General features: G+C 40.6%; 1 protein-coding gene and 1 long non-coding RNA gene across 3 annotated transcripts in view; one reads left to right on the top strand and one right to left on the bottom strand.

The window, feature by feature from the left end:
- The window catches only part of LOC132972748 (A disintegrin and metalloproteinase with thrombospondin motifs 20), an 85,685-nt gene extending 63,301 nt beyond the window's left edge, over positions 1-22,384 (top strand). Inside the window, exons 29-39 of the mRNA XM_061035808.1 lie at positions 9,076-9,243; positions 13,230-13,403; positions 14,310-14,480; positions 15,035-15,241; positions 15,437-15,566; positions 16,413-16,507; positions 16,607-16,701; positions 16,828-16,961; positions 18,667-18,758; positions 19,011-19,115; positions 19,407-22,384. Coding sequence (XP_060891791.1) covers positions 9,076-9,243; positions 13,230-13,403; positions 14,310-14,480; positions 15,035-15,241; positions 15,437-15,566; positions 16,413-16,507; positions 16,607-16,701; positions 16,828-16,961; positions 18,667-18,758; positions 19,011-19,115; positions 19,407-19,496 — 1,461 coding nt within the window. The 3' untranslated portion in view covers positions 19,497-22,384. The remainder of the gene's footprint in view (positions 1-9,075; positions 9,244-13,229; positions 13,404-14,309; positions 14,481-15,034; positions 15,242-15,436; positions 15,567-16,412; positions 16,508-16,606; positions 16,702-16,827; positions 16,962-18,666; positions 18,759-19,010; positions 19,116-19,406) is intronic.
- LOC132972749 (uncharacterized) lies at positions 1,206-8,935 on the bottom strand. Of its 2 annotated transcripts, XR_009672940.1 has the most exons (3): positions 7,187-7,880; positions 6,192-6,266; positions 1,206-5,035 (listed from the first exon to the last, which is right to left on the bottom strand). It is a non-coding gene; the product is annotated as an uncharacterized LOC132972749 (long non-coding RNA). The 2 variants fall into 2 exon arrangements; XR_009672939.1 differs by having other exon boundaries at positions 1,206-6,266; positions 7,187-8,935.
- Positions 22,385-25,040: the final 2,656 nt, after the last annotated feature.

Here is a 25,040-nt window from a genome sequence, read left to right as displayed (position 1 = left end):
TTCGTATTAATTCATGCTGGCAAGGGTTGTTTAGTTGAGGAGATCCAAAACCAGGCCCTGGAAGGATAATATTTGCAGAAAACTTCTGTTTTTTATAACGCGTTTCATACAGTCCTGCTTTCCTACTTTAAAGAAAAGCACAGGCCAGACTATCAAATAATGTAGAGGTTAACGTTAACGATATTCCATTCTGTTGACTCATTATTGGCCATATCGCTTGATAGTACAAAAAGAAACCTTGAATTAGCTTAATGCTATGGCGCCTACAATATATCTAGAAATGAACAACGGTGTACGCGCTTGAGCGTCATCCAGTCGTGATCCAAATCTATCAACCTAGATCAGAGGCTTTAATCTGTTATGATATTACTCTTACACTCGTCACTCCCATCATAAGTTCCCGTCCCATCACGGTTTTTGATATCCATAATCACGTCATAGAACCAAAGATTAAACACTATTTCATTGCTATGACGATTCTTAAGGAGCTGGATGCTCTGTTAGATCCAGGCCGAGTTCAAGTCTGTCTGAGGTTTTTGTTTTACATAACACTGTTCAAATATTTCCCATTGCTGCAGAGATTGTCTTACCGCATGTAGTGGCCTCTTCTGTTGGTAGAATTCCCAGAAAGCGTGTCTTCACTTAATAAATAAAAAGCCAATGCCATCAGTTTGAAGCAGCAGCAGCCCATTAATGAAATTTATGTGTTGTCTTTATATATTTTATATTCAAAACTATATCTCTAAGTAAGTCTAGAATTTTACAGAATTATCCCATAGTTAGTTGAAATAACACATTATTTACTCCACTAATACAGTTACTTCTGAGACATTTTATCAGATCACTTCCCCTTTCTTTGTTATATCTTTGTCAGTCGTGGGCTACATGAAATAAACCTCAACACTTATTCATGGCGATGGATTTGTTAGCTATATCATACTACCGACAACCGTCTGGTTGTTGTCAGTTACATATGGACACATATGTTTGAAAGTGGTTTTACCCATTTAGATAATGATTGGTTTGATTTCTCTCTTTCTATTAACCTACCTCTGTTTTCCTCCTTGGACCTTTATTTCTTCTCTGATCTTGCAGTGACATTTTAAGAATTTGTAACTGAAGAATTCAAAAGGCTATATTCATTTTTTCAAACACAGCTCATCAGAACACATTTGTCATTGGTAAAAAAAAAAGAGAAGACACGCAACAATTATCAGATTTATTGCACAAATGAAGCATTGCAGGCACAGAGTTCAACACACACTATCAGGAATGTAAATATCATTACCTAAAGGTGATTTCCTTAAAAGCAATGTTGATGTCAAATGTGAAAAAGCAGAAATAATAAGGCTGTGTGTGATGAATTAGCAACCAGGGCACCATTTGAGTAATTTATGCCTGTTTGTTGCTAACAAAAACATACCGTTTCCTGTCCAGAGCGGCTTTCCCATGGAGGGGGATCACAGTCGAGTGTCTGTGAACTAATCATGCTGCTTGAAATGAAATCCACATGCACAACATTGACATACTTGACACTGGCCTGAGGGCAGTGGGCACGAACATTCTCCAAACCTGTCACCCTGGGGTCACTCGGTCGTGACATCATTGGGCTTGTGTTTCGTGATCCTGCCCATATGCCAGTGGAGTGTTAGCAATTGAACCGAGCGCTGGAAGGTTCTTCTCCCCCCCTGTTGGTCCTTTCAAGGAATGGTTCTAATCTTAATCTGAGTCGTGAGATAATGTTTCATTCTGGCCTTTGAGGAAAAAAAGCAAGCAAAGCAAAATTGAGTTGATGATTTGCTGGTTAAAAGTCAAGCGCTGTGGGCCGCAGATTTTAGCAAACCATTAAGACTTGGAAAGCAGAAAACCAGATGGTGTGAGATGTTATATGAAGATTTACTATATTTGGGAGAATGGGAGTCTCTTTTGGGTCAAGTTGTTGGCTGGCAGGAAAATAAGTTCAGCACTCTGCACATTCTAATATAGGTTGTCTATGTCAGCACTTACATAAACATACTAATGAAATAATTGCACCTTAGGAAGTAGTTAAAGTAGTTTTTCTCCAAGTAAATCAAGTTTTATATGGACTTAAAACACTGTAGATGAAGTTTTGTTAAAGTATGACCACTGTTCATGGCTAAAACTACAATGATCCTCTCAAAAGAATTCATAACCCCATACTTCTTGTTTGGTCGAGGAGGCTTTTCTGTTAGGCTTAATATGATACATTTGGGGATTTAACTCTGTAAATCATGGTTAAATAAACTGGGACATTATGTTTGTTTTGTTTTTTGTAGGGGGCGCCTTGAGGCCAGTTAGCTTTGCCAAAATCTAAACTCCATATTGAAGTCCTAATCCCCCCAATTGGGATACACGATCCAAGTTTAATGACTGTTAAACTATACTTAGCCCCTCAGAACAGAACTTCATTTGTCACACAATTTAGAGGACATTTTATTTAGGATTGTACAAGAGCTGACAAAATGTTCATCTCTAGGTCTTTACGCTAACCAAGATTGAGGCCAATTGGATAAATCAAGAGTTCATTAGGCCATTTCAAGACATGGACGCCAAACTAAATTGAATTTTCTATGCAGGGCATTGGAAGAAAGAGGAGCCCGTGTCATTAGGCTACATGTTATTTTGTGTTCTGAGTTGCTTGCAGATGCAGGGAGATGAAATAAGAGGAGACAGGGCGTGAAAGTCTGGAAGCATTTAGGTTGGTTTCATCAAATGATAGTGAACATGTCCTCGCTTTGACTCAGGTAAAGACGGCCTGCTTTTCCTCAGCTTGTCGGTCAAGTATTACAAAGTGGTTTTAAGCCTCTTGGAGTATTTTTTTTTTCCTCACATGAGGCGACCACTTCAGACTGGATGGGGCCGGTGCCTGTTTGGGCCTGTCGATGCTATCGAGGTGATGGAGTGAAAAGGAGTTTGTGGGGACATGACATCCAAGTCAAAAACCTTTTTCCCCTCTTGAGGGTTAGACAGTGATAGATTGGGTGTTTAAGAATCAGGGAATCAACAGTCCATCTTTTAAGCTCTAGTGTGTAATGTATTTGCTACACTGCTTAAGACATTTAGCTCTACTTGTTTTGTACTATTTGAGTACCTGTGCTGTTAAACTGCTAATTAGCTACTACCTATCAGACCTGATTCTTTGGATCATGTTAGCGGGGCAACTGGTCCGCAAATGTCCGGAACTTCAAGGATGTCAGTTGCACTATTTAAACATTCTAAAAATCCAACAAAGAAACCTTTTACTTTCTCCAAAGTCCGATGTAAGATTCTGGGGTTTTTTTCTGCCATGAGTTTAAATCCCAAAGAAGTAAGACAAAGAAAACCAGCAAATCCTCCTATTTGAGAAACTGAAGCTCTAAATATTAAGGATTATTTTAAATGCAGTTTTCTTAAAAAGGTGTTTTAGGAAGACATTTTGTGTTGGGGTTTTGTCTTCAGTAGTAACTTTTCTTGTATTTTTCTATTCTTAGTATTGAGTGAAGCTTTCTATCCAATTTTCATTGTCATTCATTAAAATGACATAATAATGCTGTATTTTGCATTACATTACTAAACAGTGCATCATGCATTTAGGACTCCTCTAAGTGTCAGAGAGGGGGAATGTTAAAGACAGAATCTTTTCTTGTTCTAGTGTCCACCATTGTGAACTCTGTAGGCCTACAGAAGAATCCGCCCTGTTTGTAAAGTCTTTTTTAAATCCACAACTTGTCTTTGTGATGGGCGTCTTAGACAGCCTCAGAGTCATTGCTGTGCTTCAGTTTTTTCCAATATAATAGAATATTTTTTTATCTATTAAGTTTCTCAAAATGCAAAGTAAGATTTGAAACGCATTACCATTTTGAAAAAGTCTGATATTTACACTTAAACATTTTATATTACAAATAGTCCTCTGCCTGTGGATATAATTTTAGATTTTCCTCTGTTTCCTTCTTTCCCATTAAAAAATAATTTATCATTATACTTACATTGTTTGGTTACCATTTCTATGCTTTTGTTTTCTGTAAAAATAAATGCGAGGTCATGATCTTCCACTCTCTTGAGCTTTTCCATATTCCCCCCATATGCAAGCTGGGACAAGCTGTTTACTTTGACAGATTAGAAAAGCAGCTGTTTAACGTTTAGCAGGAAGAGGAAGTCAGGTTTAAATGTCCTCTGTCAAAGGTCAATACTTTATAACGTTACGGCTCTGCTGCTGTTTGTATTTTTCAAGACCTGTCATTTAGAATTTGCTTTTTTTCCCCTTCTTTTCTGTCGTGTTCCTCATCTTCCTCACCTGCAGCAGCGTACTGATGTGAGCAGAGCTGCAGGTTTCAGTAGAACACAGTCACGGAAAAAGCTCTCAGTGGAATGTTTACACAGTCGGAAAAAAAAAAACCTGGCTGTTTTGTCATTTGGTTTTGACTTATGGTCGCTTGGTGTATCTTTACTGAGTGCAGTTGACTTGAAAAGGAAATCATGTTGGAGAAACTGTATATGCCTACTCAACTGAGTGTTTATTTACCGCTTTAAAGATGGCAAAGTCAAACTTTGGCATGGAGTGCAGAATATGCTGTTTAGTTTTAGCCAATCAGAAGAGGGGCTGCAGCTCCTGCAGCTGACTGACTGTCAGGCACTGAAGTGACAGAGACAGGAAATTATTTCCATATATTACAATCAGTCCCATCCTGCAGAGAATAAAATTGAAAAACCAACTTGTCACATCTGAAATGCATCACTTCACTGTTAAAACTACACTTACATACTTGCATAATGTTTCATTGAATTTGTTCTTTTGTTTAGAGTTTAAGGATAAAGTTAGCTGGTTAAGTTGATCATTAGATGAGTCTGAAATATAAAAACAGTTTTCACACTGCTTCTGAGTGTGCTTTCTGGGTGGTTATTGCAGCCTGATGGATAAAAGATCTATGACTCTTGACATTCCTCTGCCCCATGACGCCGCTCTTACCAGCTGCTCCCATGTTGACAACATGTGTTGTTTTGACTTCTGTCTTTGAATCCTCCCTGCAAAACAAGCCTATGAACAGAGAAAGCAGCCTGAATGTTACAAGACCCTTCACCCTCCTCCCTCATGTCTCCTTTTTTCTCTGATTTGCAGTTTAATCTATGATCCAGAGAACATTGTGATACTGATGATGACGCTATGAAAAAAGAAATAAAGCTATCAAACAGTGCACTCTGTTCCCAAATATTACTCCTTCTCCTTTGCTGGGTTTGATCCCTAGATAAAAAAAAAAAAGCTGATTTTGCACAAGCATTGTTAAACATAAAGAGCAGCTATCTTTTGGCTATGTATCTCTCAGCCTTGACAACATGCAGCCCAGGGTATAATTCTACACTCCCTTCACACTCATGCAAGTTTGTTCTTGCTCCGGGTCAGCACTGAGCTCCTTTGAAGAGTCCATGTAGCTACAGTTACCATATGCTTGGTATTACCAACGTCTTGCATTGCAAACGTGCTGCAATGTGATCGGAATTCGACCTTGGCTCTCACATTTTAAGATATGGCCTCAGTTAGATCCACGAAGTGTGAAAAAAAAACACACCAAAACTGTCTGATTTGGGGTCTTAACTTGCCTCTTAGAAGCCTTTGATTCGTACTTCACAATGCATCCTCTTTTCTAAACCTATATGGTGTATTACAAACTTTGCTAAATCCTAATTGCAGATTTATTTTCAATATTTTGCAAAAAAGCATAATTTTAATTAAGAAGGCTGAAATGAAATAAACCATCATGTTAGACGTAAATGTTAAGCAAACAATGTCTTCATCACTGATCTTGCAAAATATGACGTTTGTCAAAACTTAATTATGATGTTAATAAGGTTTTTGATGGCCAAGCTCCCAAAATAAACTGTTGTTTTCACAACAACACTCAGTTCTGATGTTATCCCCAACCAAAAAGACTTTTATAGCATAATTATAGTTCTTACAGTAATGAGTGTTTCCATACACTGCTCGAGGGTTAAAGTGATCAGTGATAAAACACATTCAACACAAAGCAGATCTGATCTGAGCCAAAGTGTTGGTTTTGTGGAATTTACCTTCTCTCTGTGAGGTTCTGTGCTGTACGAGCTGCTTTGATTGCCATTTTGGCCGAGTGACAGATCTTAAAATGCTAGTTGAGATTCTCTTAGATGTCTAAAAGTTTCCACGTGTCCTATTGGCTCACCTGTTCACGGGCAAAGCGGTGGGTGGGGTCATGTTGAAGTTACAGCCAGTCCAATCCTAGACAAAGACGTTAATACTGGAAAAAAAAAAAACCCCATGATGGTTCTTTGCTGGAAGAAAGTTATATTCTTTCAATTTATTCAACATCAGTCCTCTGTATTCAAAACTCTTTCCTATTTTTTATGGTTTTAGCACACAACAAAGGCATACGTGAGCTGGGTCTGGTTTAGCACTCAATTATGTGATTTGTTCCAGAGCCGTGATACTCTTTCAAATCTAAAATCCCACTTTGGAGCCACTTAGCAGCGAGAAATTAAAAGCAGGGTGTTCATTATGTCTGGCTTTAAATATCAATTATGCCTTTTGGTGTCGAAATTCAGTTCAGCTTGTTTCGGGGGAAAAAAAAGAAGCTGTTTTACTTGGCTGATTTTCAACTTTGTGCCAAATCCAAAGCGGTTCTGTCATTCCTTTTTTTTTTAAAGTAATCCACATTATGCCTACAAGAACCTTGCTGGATTATGCTAGATTTAGCCAACCTAATCATGTGTAATTAATTGCTGGGACAACGTGGGAGGGCAAACCTGTCTCAAGGGTGTTTCATTTCCCATGTGACCCATTGATCTTTTTTCTTTTTTTTTTTTTTTACTCAAGGACTTGTTCTCCCCCTGCATGTTAAAGACACCCCGAGAGTTTCCCATTAATCTAAAACGCTCACAGCTCCGCAACACATTAGCATAGCATCAGGGGTGCCAACACAACCTGTCTGAACTGAATATGTCATGTCGAAGTTAGAAAAAAAAAGTACATGTAATTCTCTCATAACATAAGTACGCTCTCATATATCAAGCTTCAACTTTCAAAGAACAAGCCAACATGCATATGAAAGTTCTCTAAACACAAGCACCTCTCTTTTTTTTTTTTAAGAATAAGGCAGCTCAACGCTAACTTGTCACACGTTTAGCTGCTGAAAACAAGAGATAAGATGAGGAGTCTTACCTGAGTGGGTGCTGGTGAGTGAAGCCACCCAGCTGTAGCCCGGTGCCGCAGAGGTCCCTGAGTCCTTGCCCTCTCTTTGCTCTCAGAGGTGAAGCTGTCCTCTGGTCCCACGAGCGGTGCCAGCTCTCTGTGCGCTCTGCATTACCAGCCCTGATTAACTAATGGCTGACAGATGAGGTTGGCAGGGTGGAGGGAGGAGCACCTCGCCATATAGCGTCTCTTCTTCCCACCGTTAAAATGCAGATACAGTTCAGCTGGGGGAGCACAGCCCGTATGGCTGCGATTTCCTTTCTTCCTCTCTTTTTTTTTTCCTCCTGTTTCTTTTTTTTTTTCTTCCTCCTGCTTTTACAGCAGTAAGGAGGGGCTATCCCTCTGCCTCATCACTCCCCCCCCCCCCTTCTTCTTCTTCTTCTTCCAACATGTTTGCTTGCCTCTGCTCTCGTCTGAGGTAGAGGCAGTTCTGTTATCATTTTTGAGTGAGTGTGCAGCGGGTATGTGAATCTGCAGTGCTCGGGACCAGTCACTCAGCTCCAGCCTCGGCTTTGATGTTCTCCGTCAGCTGAGCCAGCCCTGTGTTTAAAATGCCTCAATAATTACAATGTGTCTGATGCATGTGTGTGCAGTGTCAAGCACAGTCTGCACCACACTTTGAAAAGAAAAGGCAGGAGGTGGCTCTGTTAGAAGGGTTCAAATGGAAACTCAATCAATGATCAGTAAAAAAATTGTAAACTGGTAAAAAAAATCTTTTGAGCTCAAAGAAACTTGAGAAAAAAATGAAAACTGCCCTAGATATTTGCAAATTTAGGTTAATTTTGTCCATGGTCCATCATGTGTAGAATGATCTCTACCATGAGCACTCAGAAAACAAACCATGTGTTTGCCGTTATGCAACATTTCTGGCATCATAATTAGAGGACAATGCAATATTATGTTTATTATCTGGACTGGAAAATACGCTAAGAAAAAATGTATCTCTCCTCGTCTTGTGTATTCGATTCCAGCACCCCATTTTTAGAGCAGCTTTGTATGGGGGCGCTCACTCGTCAAGCAGAAATAGCGGGCACGCTAATTGCTGTCTGGCCTCATGGGGGCCGAAGACTCCAGAATATTTTCATCTCCTATCTCTTTTTCAGAGCTTTCATCAGGGGGGTTTGGTTTTTTTATTCATCATGTTTTTTTTTCTTCTCTTTCCTAGTATTCGTCATCTCTCTAGCTTCTACTGACTTATTTCTAATTTAGTTATTCATACCAGATGATCGTCTCGCCGTGCGCATGCATCAATGTTTCGCCCGGCGTCTTTTCTTCCTTCTCCCCCGGCCTCTGCCTGTCCACGGCAGCTCTTAAAGTAATTCCTCTGTTTACAGGTTAAATAGCCGGCTGCATTCCATCAGCGTGTGAGTGTTTGACTAAAAGGTTTTGGCCAAATCCATTTAAGTTGTTTGGTTAAATGTGTTTGCAGTGGGTTCACTTGGCCATAAAATGCAACAAGGAAGCTGCTGGGTGCACCGAGTGAACCTTCGCTGAGATCTAAATAGAAGATATGCAGTACAGGGAGAAAACATTCAGTTCCAAACCAATGTTTACGTCCGTGACTCTGTGGATGTCCTTCTTTGTGTCCACTTTCTCTGGAAGAACCTAGAAATGTCAGGGCTTCTGAAAGGTTTAAATTTTAGATTCTGCAGCTGTGCCTCAAAGCCAGCGAATTGAGCTGATTAAAAAAAATGGATACGGGAAATGGAGGATTTAATGTCTTTACAATGTAACTAAAATCATTTTGTTGCCATGAGCATGATCACCTTCTTTAAATCAAGAACTTCCGTCGTCAACAGAACTTTGCTAATATTTCTCTCATTCTCCCATCCCCTCCCCCCCTCCTCTCCCCTCTCCAGTGTTCAGTGAGTTGTGGCCGAGGGACCAAGCAGCGGGAGATACACTGCGTTTATCAGAACCAAACCAAAATAGAGGACGAGCACTGCAGTCATCTGCCCCGGCCGCGGACACAGAAGGCATGCCGGGCGCGGGGATGCCCCAGTTGGAAGGCTAACAAGTGGAGTGAGGTATGTTCCCCCCCCTGTTTTTGCCATCTTTACAGAACAGTCTCTTGAGGACTTTGGTAACTGAAACTGCTGCTAGCAGCTGAGACACAAGCACAAACACAGCCAAAGGCTTCCCACAGGCTGCAGATGTAGGATATGTACACACAGAGCACCTGTCCAATCACTGCTCAGTTTATTCTTGTTCTAGAGTAATGTGTGGTTTCCTCAAGTGTGAACCAAAAAACCCCGGCCTGGATCTGAAACACTGTTTATGTGGTGCACTTGACATTTAGATGTCAGGTTTTCAGACAAAGTGTGTAAATAGTTGTGTTGTGCAATCTCAAGTACGAGTTCATGCTGCAAGACTTTTCCTTTTGAAGCTTTCTTTAAGCAAGAACACCGAAATAAACATGGATCAACATGTTGTAAGAGCTTTGTTGGCTGCATTACACACACAAGTATAAACACAGACAACACGAAGGTCCAGAAGTGCAGCTGCTTCATCCGAGCGCGGCCCTCCCCCCCCATACAGATGAAAGAATGATTCTAAAATGACATCAATCCTGGATCACATCGTACACTAGTACAGTCAGACACTGGCAGGGCAAAGGGCGAACATAGAGGAGTCACCAGGGGAGGGGGTTAGGTCACAGTCATGTTGGAGCCGACCACACAGCCCTGATACCTGCTACCAAGAGGACATGCATATAGATGCTACACAGCTTTGGCTCTGAGTCATGTTGAGCTCCCACAGGGCGGAAAATGTTCAAAACTGAATTTATCAGACGTCGGGGAGCAGAATGAAAGGAGGAATGCTCTGCCATGCTCTTTGTCATGCTGTGACTGATTACCCAGAGGAACAAGCAAGAAGATGGATGTTCAAAAAAACCCATGAACACAAAGAGCTTACATTTGGTATCAGTAAAACCTGAAAAATCTGTGAACTCAACACGGACATTAATATATTTTTATCCTGTTTCATAAACGTCCCTTTTGCATCAATAACTGTTAAATCCTAAAACATCTATGAAGACCTACATCCACCTCCCTCAATTCCCACTCCCCAACCTTCAAGTGGTGCCCTCCTCCCTCTCCTTCTCTTCCTCACTCCCTCTCTCTCTCTCTCTCTCTCTCTCTCTCTCTCTCTCTGTCCCTGGTGTCTGGAACCAATCATCTTCCTCCACATACCACCAGCAACCATGAAATCCTCAACCAGAGCAGAAAGACATGTTTTATATCTTAATATCCATGCATGTGACAACTTAGAAACCTCAGCACCCTCTGTTTGAGTAATTCCACAGCTACCCGGCCCTCTCGCTCACCTCTGGCTTGGGGGTGGTGGTGGGGGGTGGGGGTGGGGGGGCAATGGGTAACATGTTGGAGGTCCTGGGTGGGGGGAGTGGACTGATTATGAGCCAGTTCATATCTTAAATAATTGTTAGAGGGTGGGTTTTTCCAAGGTTTAATCAATTTTCTCATATCTCAAAATTTCACCAGGAACATCTGTGTCACTGAATAATCCACAGATCAGTCCGTCAACAGGTTTTATACATTCTTTATTTTCAGTAAAAGTAGCTCCAAGAATAAAAATCAGTGTGTTTGGTAGATTGTTCCAAGCAAAGGTTTTTGCTGTGAGCAACACAGAGAAAAAATAGTTTGCATCCAGTGAGTATGGACAATAGAGAAATCTAAAACAAAAACATTTAACTTCCTTGAAATCCATGATTGAAGTCACTAAAATCAGGGAGAAAATATGTGTTGTAATTTGGGTGAACTGAGCCTTTAACATCTGCCAATTCTTATTCAACATTATAATAAATTAACTAAACAAATTTCCATCACATCCCCACTGTCTTCCCACTGACACGACCTTGATTTGAAGGTCAGATTTCCTTTGTTACCTTTTGTTCTCTTTCCAAACTTTGTCCTCCACATTCACTGCACTGATAAGTCCATTCCATTCAGCGAGAAAAACCAACAACACAAACACATCTGGAGGTTTCTCAGGGAACTGGGAGTCTCGCTGTATAAGGCAAAGAGTTTCTCTCCGTGTGAAATCGCTGAGGCTTGGCAATGTCCTTTGAGGTTTGTAGAAGAGTCGGCGAGAAATCAGGAAGATCAGTTCGAGCTTTACAGAGTGCTTCCTCAGTAGGCAGGTATGCTTCCCCAAGAACATCAAAGAGATGTTCCAGATAGACCTCTGTGTGACCTCAGACACACGTCAGACAAAGAAGCAACACAGTGCCTTTACATTTATTAAGAACATTTTTCAGAAGTAATAAACTCATGTTTGCTCAAACAGAGATTTTACTATTTGAGCAAACATTACTGAATCCGCTTGCTTTCTTTATAGCTCTTTTTCTGCCACTATGTTTTTGCATATCACAAAAAAAGATTCAGATTCACAAGAAGAAATGTTTGTTATGTTCTGCCAGATGTGTCAGCCCAACATGGATACATGAAGAAGAAACTAGATATGTTAAGTTGTCATCTGTTTATCACAATCACCCAGCACATACTGTACAGTTTGCCAAAAAAAAGTTTGCTCTCTTGGTTTGCTTCCATTGTCCTGCAGCCAAGTGCAAATAAAGATTCATGTCACTTGTCTTTGAGCCCTCCAGCCAATGCCTTAAACGTTCAATCCAAAACACAGAGTCATACTTAAAACTTTTTAGAAGTTCAAGATGTCCTGTCAACATCTTTGCATACATGTCTTGTATAATGGTTTGTAGCACCAGAGGATCGTACTTTTTGCAATAATGTGGTCAGCCACTGGAATTAATTTATAGAATAACACTTCATCTACATTATTCATCACATTCCCTCCCAGCTATGTACCCCAATAAAGATGGGTTTTTAGTCTATTGAGTCAAGACAATTCTTTGGACGTCAGTATTAGAGTTCCATGTATTTGCAGAGTCAGTTCCAAATTTAAGGGAATCTTTGTTGTTGTGGTAATATATTATATCGTTTATTAGTCCCCTAGGGGAAATTCCGGTTAACACTTATTGAGAGACATGCTACTCACACACATAGGCCTGAAATACACACATGCACAAACAGGACTTCTCGGCATGCATTAGTGGAGGGATGTGAAAGTGGGGCTGATACACGTGGAGTGCGTCACAGAAAGCTGTTGGGGGTTTAGTGCCTTGCTCAAGGGCTCCTCTGTAGTAATTTGTAAGTGACTTGGCATCTCTCCAACAACTAGACCAACTTCCATACTTCGGTCCACACCACGTCTTGACCCGGCGACCCTCCGGTTCCCAAACCAAGTCCCTACAGACTGAGCTACAGCCACGCCACTACTGCCCCCGAATTCACCAGTGCCTTTGTGTCTATTTTAAAAAAAGTATATATTTTTACTTTCTTTAGTTGAGTATGTCATGTCAACTCATAAACTTCTTAAAATGCAGGGTTGGTCATTTTTTCGAAAACTAGCATGATTTTGAAAATAGCATTCCCTCAGTGCTCCGTCTGCACCCACCTCCTCCCCTCTGTGCTCCCTCCAAAGCCACGCCCCTCACTTACATGCACGAGCGCCGTCGGTCCAAAAGCGGAGCTCAGCTCATGCTTTGAGTGTGGGCTCGTGCATGCATGGGATAGAGAACGAGCAGGGAGACAGGGAGGCGTGATTGGTTCATCAAATTGGTACCTCGTGGCAGACATTGGTCAACGTTTTTACAGGCTTACAACTGATACAGATGACAGATTTTCTTTCTACCTTTTGTAGAGCACATTAATTATTCATGTCTGTCAGGATCTAAAGACAATTTCAACCAAAATCTTAAAAGGTTTATCTGGAGAAAATGACCAAACCTGCCTTTAAACACCACCAATAAGATCACTTTTTTAAACTTCCGACAGCTCCTTCCCTTAGCATATCCATGGCTCTACACTTGACATTATGAGCTCCACAAAAAGTGATATTGATGCCACCAATTGAGTTCCTATTTACTTCTTTTTTTCTTAAACAGATGTGTGTTTTTAATCTGTTTTTCCACTAGTGTTCTGTCACCTGTGGAGTTGGAGTTCAGAACCGGGACATTTACTGTAGACTGAAAGGCACAGGACGGGTCCGACAGGATCTCTGCGATGCTCACAACCGCCCCGCCATCGTGCGGCCATGCCAAACTGCAGAGTGCACATATTACACATGGGCTGCTGGCGAATGGGAGGAAGTGAGTACTCTTTTTATTTTTTGCTCTTCTCTTAAAACCATCTCTTTCCTTGCCCTCAGTCTCTTAGTGTGAGACAGATGAACAGATGTTAAACCATCTTATTAAGGTTTTTATTGGCTGAGATCTCCTCTCTTCCTCTCTTCCTCTGCACCATTAAAAGGAAGACCTGCAGGTTCTCTTGGTTTCATGCGTCGGTCTTGAGGGCTTTGGTGATAACCATCAGTCGGTAAATCATATCAAACCTCAAAGTTCTAATGGCCATCATCCCCTTTTGTCCTGCTGAATATCTCTGTTCTGTGTCACGCTAGCAGACAGTTTTTTTTTTCTTTGCTCATCTTTCTTTAATGTCCCGTGCTTTGTCCTCCAGAGCCAGGCATAAAAGAGGGGCACCATGTAGGGACACATTGCTGTATCCTCCTGCTGCAGGAATGTTTGCACTGTTTCAGATTCCTGTCTTGTGTTTCGTTGAGAACTTACAGCCTCGTTTCTTCCACAGTTTGCCTCAGTCTTCAAGTCGTTCTGTTCTTGAGAAACACAAAGAGATCGTCGTAAAATCCACACACAGCTGCTCTTGTTTTTTAACATAAATTAATTTTAAGATTCTGCTCCATGTCATTACATTTAAAAGCTCCTATAAACTATTTCGGGGCCTGAAGGGAAAGCAGCTTAACTTGTATCTTTTATGTTAACCACAGCACATGTTTGGGGTTGTCCTCCTTAAGAGCTAATGTTGCCATTGACACACAACACTGCATTTCTCTACTTGTGTAAACCTTTACATGACAAGGAGGGTCCAGAAGTCTGAGAAGTCAATAATGTTGTTGCTCAAAGTACAACACTGCCCCCCCTCTGCCAACTCTCCTTCACTCCTCCTCATTTCCTCCCATGTTGTGTTTTCCCCTACAGTGTAATGCAACCTGTGGAGAAGGCATGAGGAGCAGGAAGGTGGGGTGCATAGGCCCAGGAGTGACACCCGTCCAGGATGATTACTGCGAGCCTTCGTCACAGCCAGCTTTACACCAGCCGTGCAAAGCAGCCCCCTGCCACTACATGTGGATTACAGGGGAATGGTCCCAGGTGGGATAAAACACAAGTCATACAGATTTAAACATGTTCTACTGCAGCACTTGTACAACAACAAAAAAAGTTAAACAAATGCCCGTCACAAATTCTCATACTTTACCTTTGTTGTCTTCAGATTTCTTGTCTTATCCATCCATCAAATTTTATTGAATTTATATAGAAAATTAAACATTTTACTATTAAGAATTACTTTACCTTCGGTTTAGAAGTTACTCCAATTTTTAGGCTATGTAAGCAAACAAAAAATTTACCAGACTGTATTGAAAATCATGTTTCTATGGAGCTGGAAAATGAGCTTTTCTTCCTAGCTCTTAGAGAATTGCCATATAGGAGATGTATTGTTTCTCAGGAGATAAATTCATGCCTGTTTATTATGTACATCACATGTAACACAGTGTACACAACAGTAAGTCAGACAATATATATCTCTGTTTACTATAGAATGATGAAGAAATCCACCACTGGATTAGATATTACTGCTCTGTGCATAGACTTACTCATGCCAGTCTTAGTAATTGTTTGTGCATGTGTATCTGTGTGTGGCTCAGTGCTCTGCCAGCTGCGGTATCGGCTATCAGCAGCGCATCATGTCCTGCTCAGTGATGCCCTTCTCTCAGGCTCTGCACCCTTATACCGCTGTCCAGACCTCCTCTGCCAGCACCCACTGCCCCCAGCCCCACCCTGCTGGCAGCCGGCCCTGCCTCCTGAGGGACTGCCCGCACACAACCTACTGGAAAGTTGGCCCGTGGAGCAAGGTGAACTAAAGGCTTATTAGGCAGCAAAGAAGTCTTCTCTAGCTAATCGTTGTTTACACAAAACATTGTGATGACTTTTTCTGCCGGTAAATCTCATTTGTGGATTTGGATCTGGCTGCAGCTTATTTGTTAGGCTTATTGTTTTGAAGCTGTGTGATAAAAGTGCCTTTTGTGTTGTGTTTGTGTGTGTAACAGTGCTCGCAGACCTGCGGCGCAGGAGTGATGGAGCGGAGAGTGGAGTGTGTCACCTCAAAAGGCCAACCGTCCAAACACTGCCGTCCACCAGAGAGACCCGAGTCAAAGGCTGCATGTCAAGAACGAGAATGTGAGTTAAATCCTTCTCTCCTCTCCTCTCCTCTCCTCTCCTCTTGTTTTTTCTTCCTCCTTCTCTTTCTAATACCCGGAGGTTGCTTGGCTGTTAAATACATAATAAAAACAATTCAGCCACCTTGTCCAACTTTTCCCTGTAGTGCTTACCGCCCAGCAGGAATGTGTAGAGCAGTGGTATTAAATTGACTGTGCTGTATATGGCAACCAACACCGTATCTGATTGTGTTTGTAGAAGCTGAACTTTTTTCTTTGTTTTAACACATTAGGCAGAACAGCGACCTCCGCTTAAAGCCTCTTGGAGTGATTACTGAGTGAGAACAATAAATAGCAAGTCTGCAGTTTTCTACAAATTGCGATGTGGACAGTCTGTCAAAACGCCTGGGGGCGACGCAGGCTTCATTGTGAACTCGAAAGCGCTGTTTAACCCGGCAGTGGGCCAAAGTTTGTTGATCCGCTCCCCCACATTTCAGATGTTTCAGTGCTGGCGCATTGGGCTGTTCATTCCTGACTTCTGCCAAGTCAGGCACTGGCAAAATTAAAATGATCTGCTCGGGTGACAGCCGAGTATTAATGCTAATCAGCTAATCAGCCAATCAGCACGATATGAGCTCGACCGCAGAACAAGGGAGGCAACACAAATAATGAGACGTTCACAACAGCTTTCTTTTAAGAATGACAAGAGATCTTTTAGCATTTGCTGACGACAGATTTATGGCCTGGTCCGCACAAGTAGATCAGCCTATCTTTGAAAGGTGGTGGCAGTCTTTAATGTCAAAAACTCCCAGTTCTTTGCTGTTGCATTCAAATCCTGACGTCCCTCCCTGCATATTTCATCTCCCAGGCCAGTTGTTCACTTCCTGCCGAGAGGTCCAGATGAGACTGGGTGTGAAGATAGATGGGGAATACTATCTCAAAGTCAAGTCACGGATCCTACAGGTGTGTGTGCGCTGTCAGAAATGCTCCTGCACACATCATGACTCAACCTACAGCTTCCCGGCACGCTCTCATGTGTTGTCTCTTTGTGTTGGGGCTCAGATATACTGCGCTGAGATGCAGACGGATTTCCCCAAGGAGTACGTGACCCTGCGCAGCGGGCAGACAGACAACTACTCCGAAGTTTATGGGAACAGGTGTGTATGATGCAGCAATGACAGATGTGACACAGTGTATGTGCTGGAATAGGATTATGTAATGTGTAAATCTATATCACATGTTTGTTTGAAATAAACCCTCTTACTTTTTTTTGTCGTGTAAAGGTTGCTGAATCCCTTTGAATGTCCGTACAATGGCAGCAGGAGACAAGACTGCGAATGCAGGAATGACTACTCGGCAGCAGGATACACACTCTTCCACAAAGTCCGCCTGGACCTCAGCTCCCTGCGGATAATGAGTGCGTAATTACCCTGTGATTGCCTTCAACTGTCTACTGTAAAGAGACCACACATCAGTGTTGTTCTAACCCTCAGACGACTCGTCCTGATGTGCTTAATATCGCCCAGGCAGTCCAAATATAATATTTACAGCGTTCCACACAATCTCTCCCCTGAAGACCTGTCAGCGCTGTGCGTTCACATCATTAGGTGTGGACTTTAAACCGGGCCTCAGCAGAAACACGTGAGCGAGAGAAAAGAGGAATGCGTGCGTGCACACAGAAAGTCAAACAGACAATATGTGATGTTGTCTCACATCTCTTTTCTTTGGCAAGAACACAGGAGAAACCTGAAGACACAAGCAATGCATGAGTAAATGTTGGTATCAAACCCTCATAACTAGCATGCGAGACAGTACAAACTTAGAGACACGCACATCTTTAGGCCATATTCCTGTGTTCATCACAGCTCCACCTTCCCTGTTGTGTCCAAGCATGCCTTTGATTAGAGAGCGTGGCTTAGTTTACAGTGCATGTGTACGTGCTGTGAGGATTAGACTCTACACCATCATCCTCCCATCCTCTTCCTCCGGTCTGGGTCCTGACAGCACATGTTCCCATCCCTCTGCATGCTACTCAGTTTGCTTTCAGGCAGCTTAAAAAGGGCTAAGGGGAGGGATAATGAGTTCAAGATGAAGGGAAACATCTAGTGAACTTAATAATAATTTTAATGCATGAAACATAAAGAAAAGGAGAAAAGGGGACTGGTCATGACTGTCATGTGTGACAATGCAGGTTAAATGGAAGAGAACAGGAGAGTCAAAGGAACGCTGTTCAGAATGAGTCACTAATATCAACAGATTTTGTTAACACCATCCACATAAGAGGGGATAAATTGTACAAAGAGGTGTCTTAAAGTTGTGCTTCATTGTGAGTACAGTTCCAGATTAGTAAAATACCTTGAATTAATTAATTCTGCACTGACCATATTTACACGGTGGCCATTTTTCAATGACATTATGCTCCCAGAGCAAAGAAAACTAGGTTTAGGAAAGACAGTCTTTTTATTTTATTTAGATTAAAAGGCTTCCAGATTGATCAGAAACGTAAAAGACAATGAACAGTGAAAATAAAACACAGGGACCTTTAGCCATATTTTCAGTTTAAACAACAGTTTTTGAAAACCTTTTAGCTAGCTTCAGGCAACGGCTAATGTAAGCAATCAGCAACTGCCTAGTTTATATTGTCGTTAGCTAAGAAGTGGCTTAATGCTAACATCACCTTTTGAAAGTGTTATAAGACATGATAGAAAAGAGTTAAGAGATTTAACTTTGTAAACACAACATATTTGATGACTCATTTACTTCTATCAGAGAATAGCTAACATTAGCATTCATCTACTGCCTTGCTAACATTAGGCTATTATTGTTAGCAAAAAAACATCTCTTTTACAATCCCATGAACCACTCAAAAGATAACTTTAGAATCCAGCCACTTCTAAGCTAATTGTTTTATATCAGCTAGAAAGTGATGGTAGCTAATGGGTAATCAAATATATTAACTTGACATATGGCCTAATTTATCTCAGGATTTTCATTTTTCTATCTTGTATTTTTTCTGTCTTTTCTTCGACTGAAATTATAACAATTTGTCTTTATCATTTGCATCTCTACGTCTTATAATCTGCACATTGTGACTCTACATCTGTACCTTTGCTGTTTACCAGTCACAGATCTCCAGTTTTCCCAGACTCCTCTTGGCCGACCTGTGCCCTTTGCTACAGCAGGGGATTGTTACAGTGCAGCCAAATGTCCACAGGTTGGTGAAACACTCTGCTTTTTGGCCTGGTAGAAATGATTCATGTCTCGATGAATATGCCCTTTACCTGAAAAACAACTGAATTTAATTTATTACTCCCCTACATGTGTTTACTACAAGTAAAAATGTGTTGAAGCCTCTTCTTCTGCAGTAATTGCAACAGATCTTTGCTCCAAATATGTAGAAGCTCAGTCTTTGTTGTACAAATACAGCTGAAAAATAACCGTCTTTACATCTTTGTGTGTCTTTCAGGGCCAGTTCAGCATTAATCTGATCGGCACTGGCCTCAAAGTGTCTGAGGCCACCAAGTGGACATCTCAGGGCAACTATGTTTCTGTCAAAGTCCACAGATCAGAGGTAAGAAGCCACTGTAACCTTTGTATGACTGATGCTGTTTGGCTCTTAAGGAATTATTTATTTTATGCGAGATGTCAATTTACAACGAGATAATTGTGCTTCATGTTTGGTCATTGGGTACTGGAATGCTTGGATTGTTTTTCTGAAATACCATCTGATTTTCCATATGATACTTTTGTCTGATTCACTTGTGAGGAATCTCTTCTGACATTTATATGAAGCTTCCATTCTCTGCATAAAAAGCTGCCCTTTGCCCACTCTTTCCTCCCTCACATTTGTCTTTGTCCGTAGGATGGAACAAGAATCTACGGTCGCTGTGGCGGTTTCTGTGGGAAGTGCATTCCCCAGGCTCACAACGGCCTACTCCTTCAAGTCCACTGAGGGCCATGCATGCAGAGACCAAACTATGAACTCTATGCTGAAGACAGAAGCCCAGTGGATATGCGTTATTATTGATTTCATGGACACTGTCGTCATCTGTGAGTGACTGATTTTAACAGTAGTCATCCTACAGTTACATCCCCATTTCCCAAATGGCAGCTAAAACATACGAGACCCTACATACTGTGCAGTGCTGCTGGGCCTCTGTCCAGTTCATCATCCAAATCACTTACCCTGAAGAAGAGCCAGCAATATCTGCTTGCCAACAGTGTTGCATGATATCAAACACATCTGCGCTTTGGATCCTGAAATGCTTTCTTTTCTGACATACTTATGCATTTTTAAACATTGAGCGAAGGGATACAATACTTAAAAAAAAAAACACACTGGAAAGACAAAAATGAATAGACAATTCTCTGTTTTAAAGAAAAGACAAACACAAATATATGTTTCAGCATTATTTAGAGTCAAACATAAAAACCTGAAACACCAGGATCTAATGCTTTTAGAGGTTACCTTTCAAAGTACACACACAGATATTAATATTTACAGATTAACTGTAGACATTTAGTTACAACTTATCTAACTTGTACTTGATGTTCAACTGAAAGTTTAAGAATACACATTTATGTTAAACTGATCATAAATCTCTGATACATACAGACTTTAAAAAGAAGGTTGCAGATAGTTGTATCATTGTTTTACAGTATCAGACATTAGGCTGATAGTCCATAATACTAGCAGTATTTTTTGAATTGCCTAAACACAGATCGTCTTGGTGTTACACGTTTTGGCTTTTACTCTGTTCAATCTTCTTAAGAGCGAGAGGAGGACACTGATACCACCCGTATATGTCACATGTTTTATTTATACGACGCTTACAACAGCAGCTGGTTTGCCTGGCTTTGCAAAACGACTTAAAACAGGGAGGAACTGCAGTCCTGGCTCTGCTTAAAGGTAACAAAATCATCCTGCTAGTACTCCTGCCGTTTATAGATCAACATGGTTTATCCTGTTTATGGAATCCACACTAAAACCAAAGTGTAGACAGGAACAACACACACTGTTTCTTGAAAAAAACATAGTTACATCCTGTATTGAGTCTTGACATTACTCTTGAGTTTGCTATTCAAACAGATAAGATTAAAGGAAGTGACGGGATATTTTGAACCTTTGCACCGAGCCGGTCTATCTGTTTCCCCCTTATACCAATCTGTAAAGGAAGCCAGGCTAACTGTGTGCTAGCTGGGTAGCTAAACATTATAAGCAAAGGCATGGAGTTGGTATTGATCCTCTCATACAGGACAAGTGTAGCCTATATGCTGAGATGTCAAACTATTTTTTTGGTTCTCAAAGTAATTGAATGATTAAACTAGCAACTAACTACTGCAGTCCTTCAAGACCTGCCTTCTGATAAAGGTAAAACATGAGGAGCTTTTTAAACAACAACGGATCACTTACGTTTTCATTGTTTAATATCTTTTAATCCTGTCTGCTCATATCTGCTGTCAGGTTCTTAAAAATACTACTCAACCTGCACAGGCAGTCCAAAACCTGACCCATGACTGTCTCGTACAAACAGGAGAAACACTAGTGCTGTGAGGACGTAGCTAAAATATTTCTTAGTGTTTAAGTAAAGTATCATGTTTTTTTGTGGATGAATTTGTTTTCAGATTTTTTTTACATTTGTTTGTTTTTAATCATGTCACACAGACAAAGTTCTCATCTGTTACACCGTGGCACAGTATCAGGTGTGTTGTCTCACCTCACACCCTCCATTGGGCCTACTGTAGGTACCTGCAACCCCTACCTCTCATAAAACATCCATACTCGACTGAGATATGTGTTGTAATATATTTATGTTTGACTATATTTATTCTGTAATGTCTGTAGGTATGTTGTTTTTAGGGCACAGTGACTACTACCAGTGCAGAGGTCAGATGTTTGTATGCCCTCTGCCTGCTTTGCTAATCATAAGGTATTACCTTACTACTATTTGTAGTGTATAACCACTAACCTTAAAAGAGGATCTTGTGAATGGTGCTTTTGAACTACTGGAATTACCTCCAACCTTAAGAAGGAAAACACTGGCTTTTGTCTCTTAAGCAGCCCTAGGATCTGCATATAAAGCATGTTATGGTCCTCTTATTAATGTTGCTGAAAATCTAGCTGCAAAGCTGCCAGATGTACCAGAGAAACCACGGCATGAGTAAACCTGCTCCTGAGTACTACTAAACTCATCCTAAATGACTTTCATCATGACCACTACTACAACTACCAAGCAACCTAACATGCTCTGGTGTTCAGCTTTAACCAAAGTTAGAGGATATAGGTGCAGATTTTTTTTTGTTTTGTTCTTCTCAGACAATGCAGCTTCTTTTGATTTAAAGAATGGCTGAATAAAATAAAAAATAAGTCAATGAGCAGCTAGAAAACCTTTGGTCGTCATTCATATTTGTGATGGTCAATTGTTCTATGAGGTCTGTATCAGAAAGTTAAAGAATACTTGATGCACTATGTGCCATAAATTTTGTAAAAATGTAATCCTGTTTGTCCTTTTTTTTGTAATAACCGTTAAGATGTGTAACTTATGATATATGTGTATTTTTAATATTCATACTTGAATTGTAAACAGTGTGCTAAATATTGAATGGGCATTGGTACTGAAAAGAGTGTGCTTTTTTGCCAGGCTTTATCCAAAGATATGTTTTTAAGAATCATATAAACCGTGCAGTATGTATGTTTGTAGCCTGTATAAAAGAAATGAATGATTGATTCTGGTGCTATGGTTACTAATCGTACCAATACTGTATGTCTTGCTACTACACTAACACTGTAAAAAAATCTGTAATAATAAAAAAGGCTTTTCAGCTGACTCACACTGTGAATTATGTTTATTTATTTGTGTTGTATATTTCTGAAGAAAGGTGAACATTTAAATATGTCCTGCATGAGAAGCTGAAGTTAGCCTTGCTAAAATATCCCAAGAACTTTTTCATGGTTTTCCATAAAATCTTTGTTGGTTTAGTTCATGGACATCTAAGAATCTATCTTACTGACTTACTTTTCCTCTACAGCTGTTGCTTTGAAATGTTTGACAGACATAAATGTTCCCCATCAGGATATTTTTCTAAATTAGTTTGATGACCCTCTGACTTTTCATCAGTGATAGGGAACATGGTAAACATCTGTAAAATGTTTACCTCTATTAATTACAACATCAAAGTTCACTCTTACAAAGTAAACAACGTTGCTATGATGAGTTTTAGGATTCAAAACTCTAGAAATATAATATTTATTGTCTTATTTAAAAAAGCTAAAATATGTCAATATACTGTATATCATTTGTTGATGACTTCTTGTATATTTCAGAGAGTCAGTAGCTTTTTCCTCAAAAAAAAAAAAAGATAGACTTGTACAAAAGTCATACCACTCAATAATCACTTATGGGCCTCTATAGCCTACACGATGACTCATGAGTGATGGTGACTGTGTCTGCAGATATAGTCCTCTGCCTTTGTTTTGATGTTTGGGTTTGTTTTGGGGACTTAGGATGTTTCTGGGTGGGGAAGCTGATGTGTTTTCCCCAGCCAATGACGGCGCACAGGTGACTTTAGGAGTGAATACAATTCTGCGACTGCAACGGAAAATGCTACTGATTCCACATTTAACTGCTACAGTAGAACAAATCATTTCCTCCTTCATGAAACAATGCTGCATTTACTGTGTTACTATAAGCTTCAAGTCTCCTTACTACACATTTAAAGGTTACCTATTGGACTGCCCTTTAAATTAGCTTACTTGTGATGTCACAACATTATGCTCATATGACGGCCTTTATCTACTAATTATAAACATTCTACGATACTCGAGGAATTCAATCCCGTCAACAAATGAAAAAAAAAAGCTCCTTTTTAAAGTCATACTCTGCGTGACATCTAACATCAAAGTGACATAAAAAAATAAGAACATATTTGTCAATGGAGTAAGGTTTATTACACATACACTTTGAAAATAATAGTTAAAACAAAATTTTTGTCTTTTTTGTCACCACAGCAAAGATTATCTTAACTGCACAAGCCCGATCGGTTAATAAAGAAGGGCAGCAGGTCAGACTTGGCCGGGTTCTTGCGCTCTCCAGATTGTGGCTCCATGTGGTTCCACTTATTGTTGCGGGCTGCATTTCCACAACATGACTCTCTACAGCTCAGATACACTTAACAGACACATAAACAGAGCAAATGCCTTTAAATCCATTTCTCACTGAAGTACACATATTCTCAGGTTCTGGAAACAGCTGAAGCTGTCAACCGCCCGATGACTCATCAAACTGTTTTGTCAAATCAAAGAATGAGGTCATTTCTAAGTAAGCTTTGAAAACTTCACCAAGAGGTGGAAAGTACCATTTTTGAGGGATTATGTCACCAACTTGAATCAGTAATAAAAGGTGCAAGTACTTGAGTAAAAGGCAAACTGTTTATACCATAGCCACTTTTCCAGGGCTCGTTGCAGGGAGATAGCTTTGTACATTAACTGAAAACAGATCTGGTGGTCCCTCAAGAACTGCTTTGATTTCTTGCCAGGAGCCTGCCTTGTTTCCTAAAATCTAATCTAAGGATTTGGAGGAGTCCTGGAGCACGACAACACCCCCCCTCTTTAAAATCAGTTTTCCAGGGAAACATGCAGACTCTTGAGACCGTGGAAAAGTTAGAAAAAAGCTTCCCTGGCCTGCCTGCTGTAAGCATAAACCAGACATCTTTAATGACTGAGCTGAAAAACACAAACCTGCTCCGTGAATCCTCATAAAATACACTAATGATTGATGTTTACCATGAAGTGCAGTCTGCTCTGAGGTTACAGCACAAACATTCCTGTGCAATCTGCAGCTGCAACCTGCTCTCAAAAGCACGTATCCACAAACCACCGCTCGACTAGTTTGCACTGACACAAAACAAATGTACTCAATCTTTTAGGTATATTATTCAGTCCTTCATTCTGTGGTTTACATAATGTGGCTTTGGAATTTTTAAAAAAATTACACCACAGTGAAGTGGCTTTTATGTGTTGTTGAGGTAACAAGGCGAAATCATAACTGGTATCCAGAGATAATATTAAAGTAGTATCTGCAGTACTTGTTTCTTATCTGCCTAAGTGACATTTGAAATGCAACTATATCAACTTATTTACATCTAATCAATCCAGTAAGACACTGTTTCATTTGCAGAATTTAATACTATTGATTCAAATCAGATTTCTAAAAAGGTATCTTGTTTCATGTTCTTCTTAAACTGAGCCAACAGTGCCCCCTACTGTATAAAATTAAGATCTAACATCCCCTGTCCTAGTCACAGCACACACAGCTCTTGTATGTTATGTTTGAATGATTCATAAATTATAGGAGGAGAAATGGGCCGTTGGTTAGCGTGGCGGTTATGATGCGCTCCCCGTGCTCGGAGGCAATAGTCCTCGTCGCAGCGGCTGTGGGTTTGAATCTGACCGCGTCTCTTTGCTGCATGTCACTCCCAACTCTCTTCCCAGGATTTT

The sequence above is a fragment of the Labrus mixtus genome, chromosome 4 (genome assembly GCF_963584025.1).
Source record: "Labrus mixtus chromosome 4, fLabMix1.1, whole genome shotgun sequence".
Lineage (NCBI taxonomy): Eukaryota > Metazoa > Chordata > Actinopteri > Labriformes > Labridae > Labrus > Labrus mixtus.
This window is presented reverse-complemented; position numbering and strand designations above follow the sequence as displayed.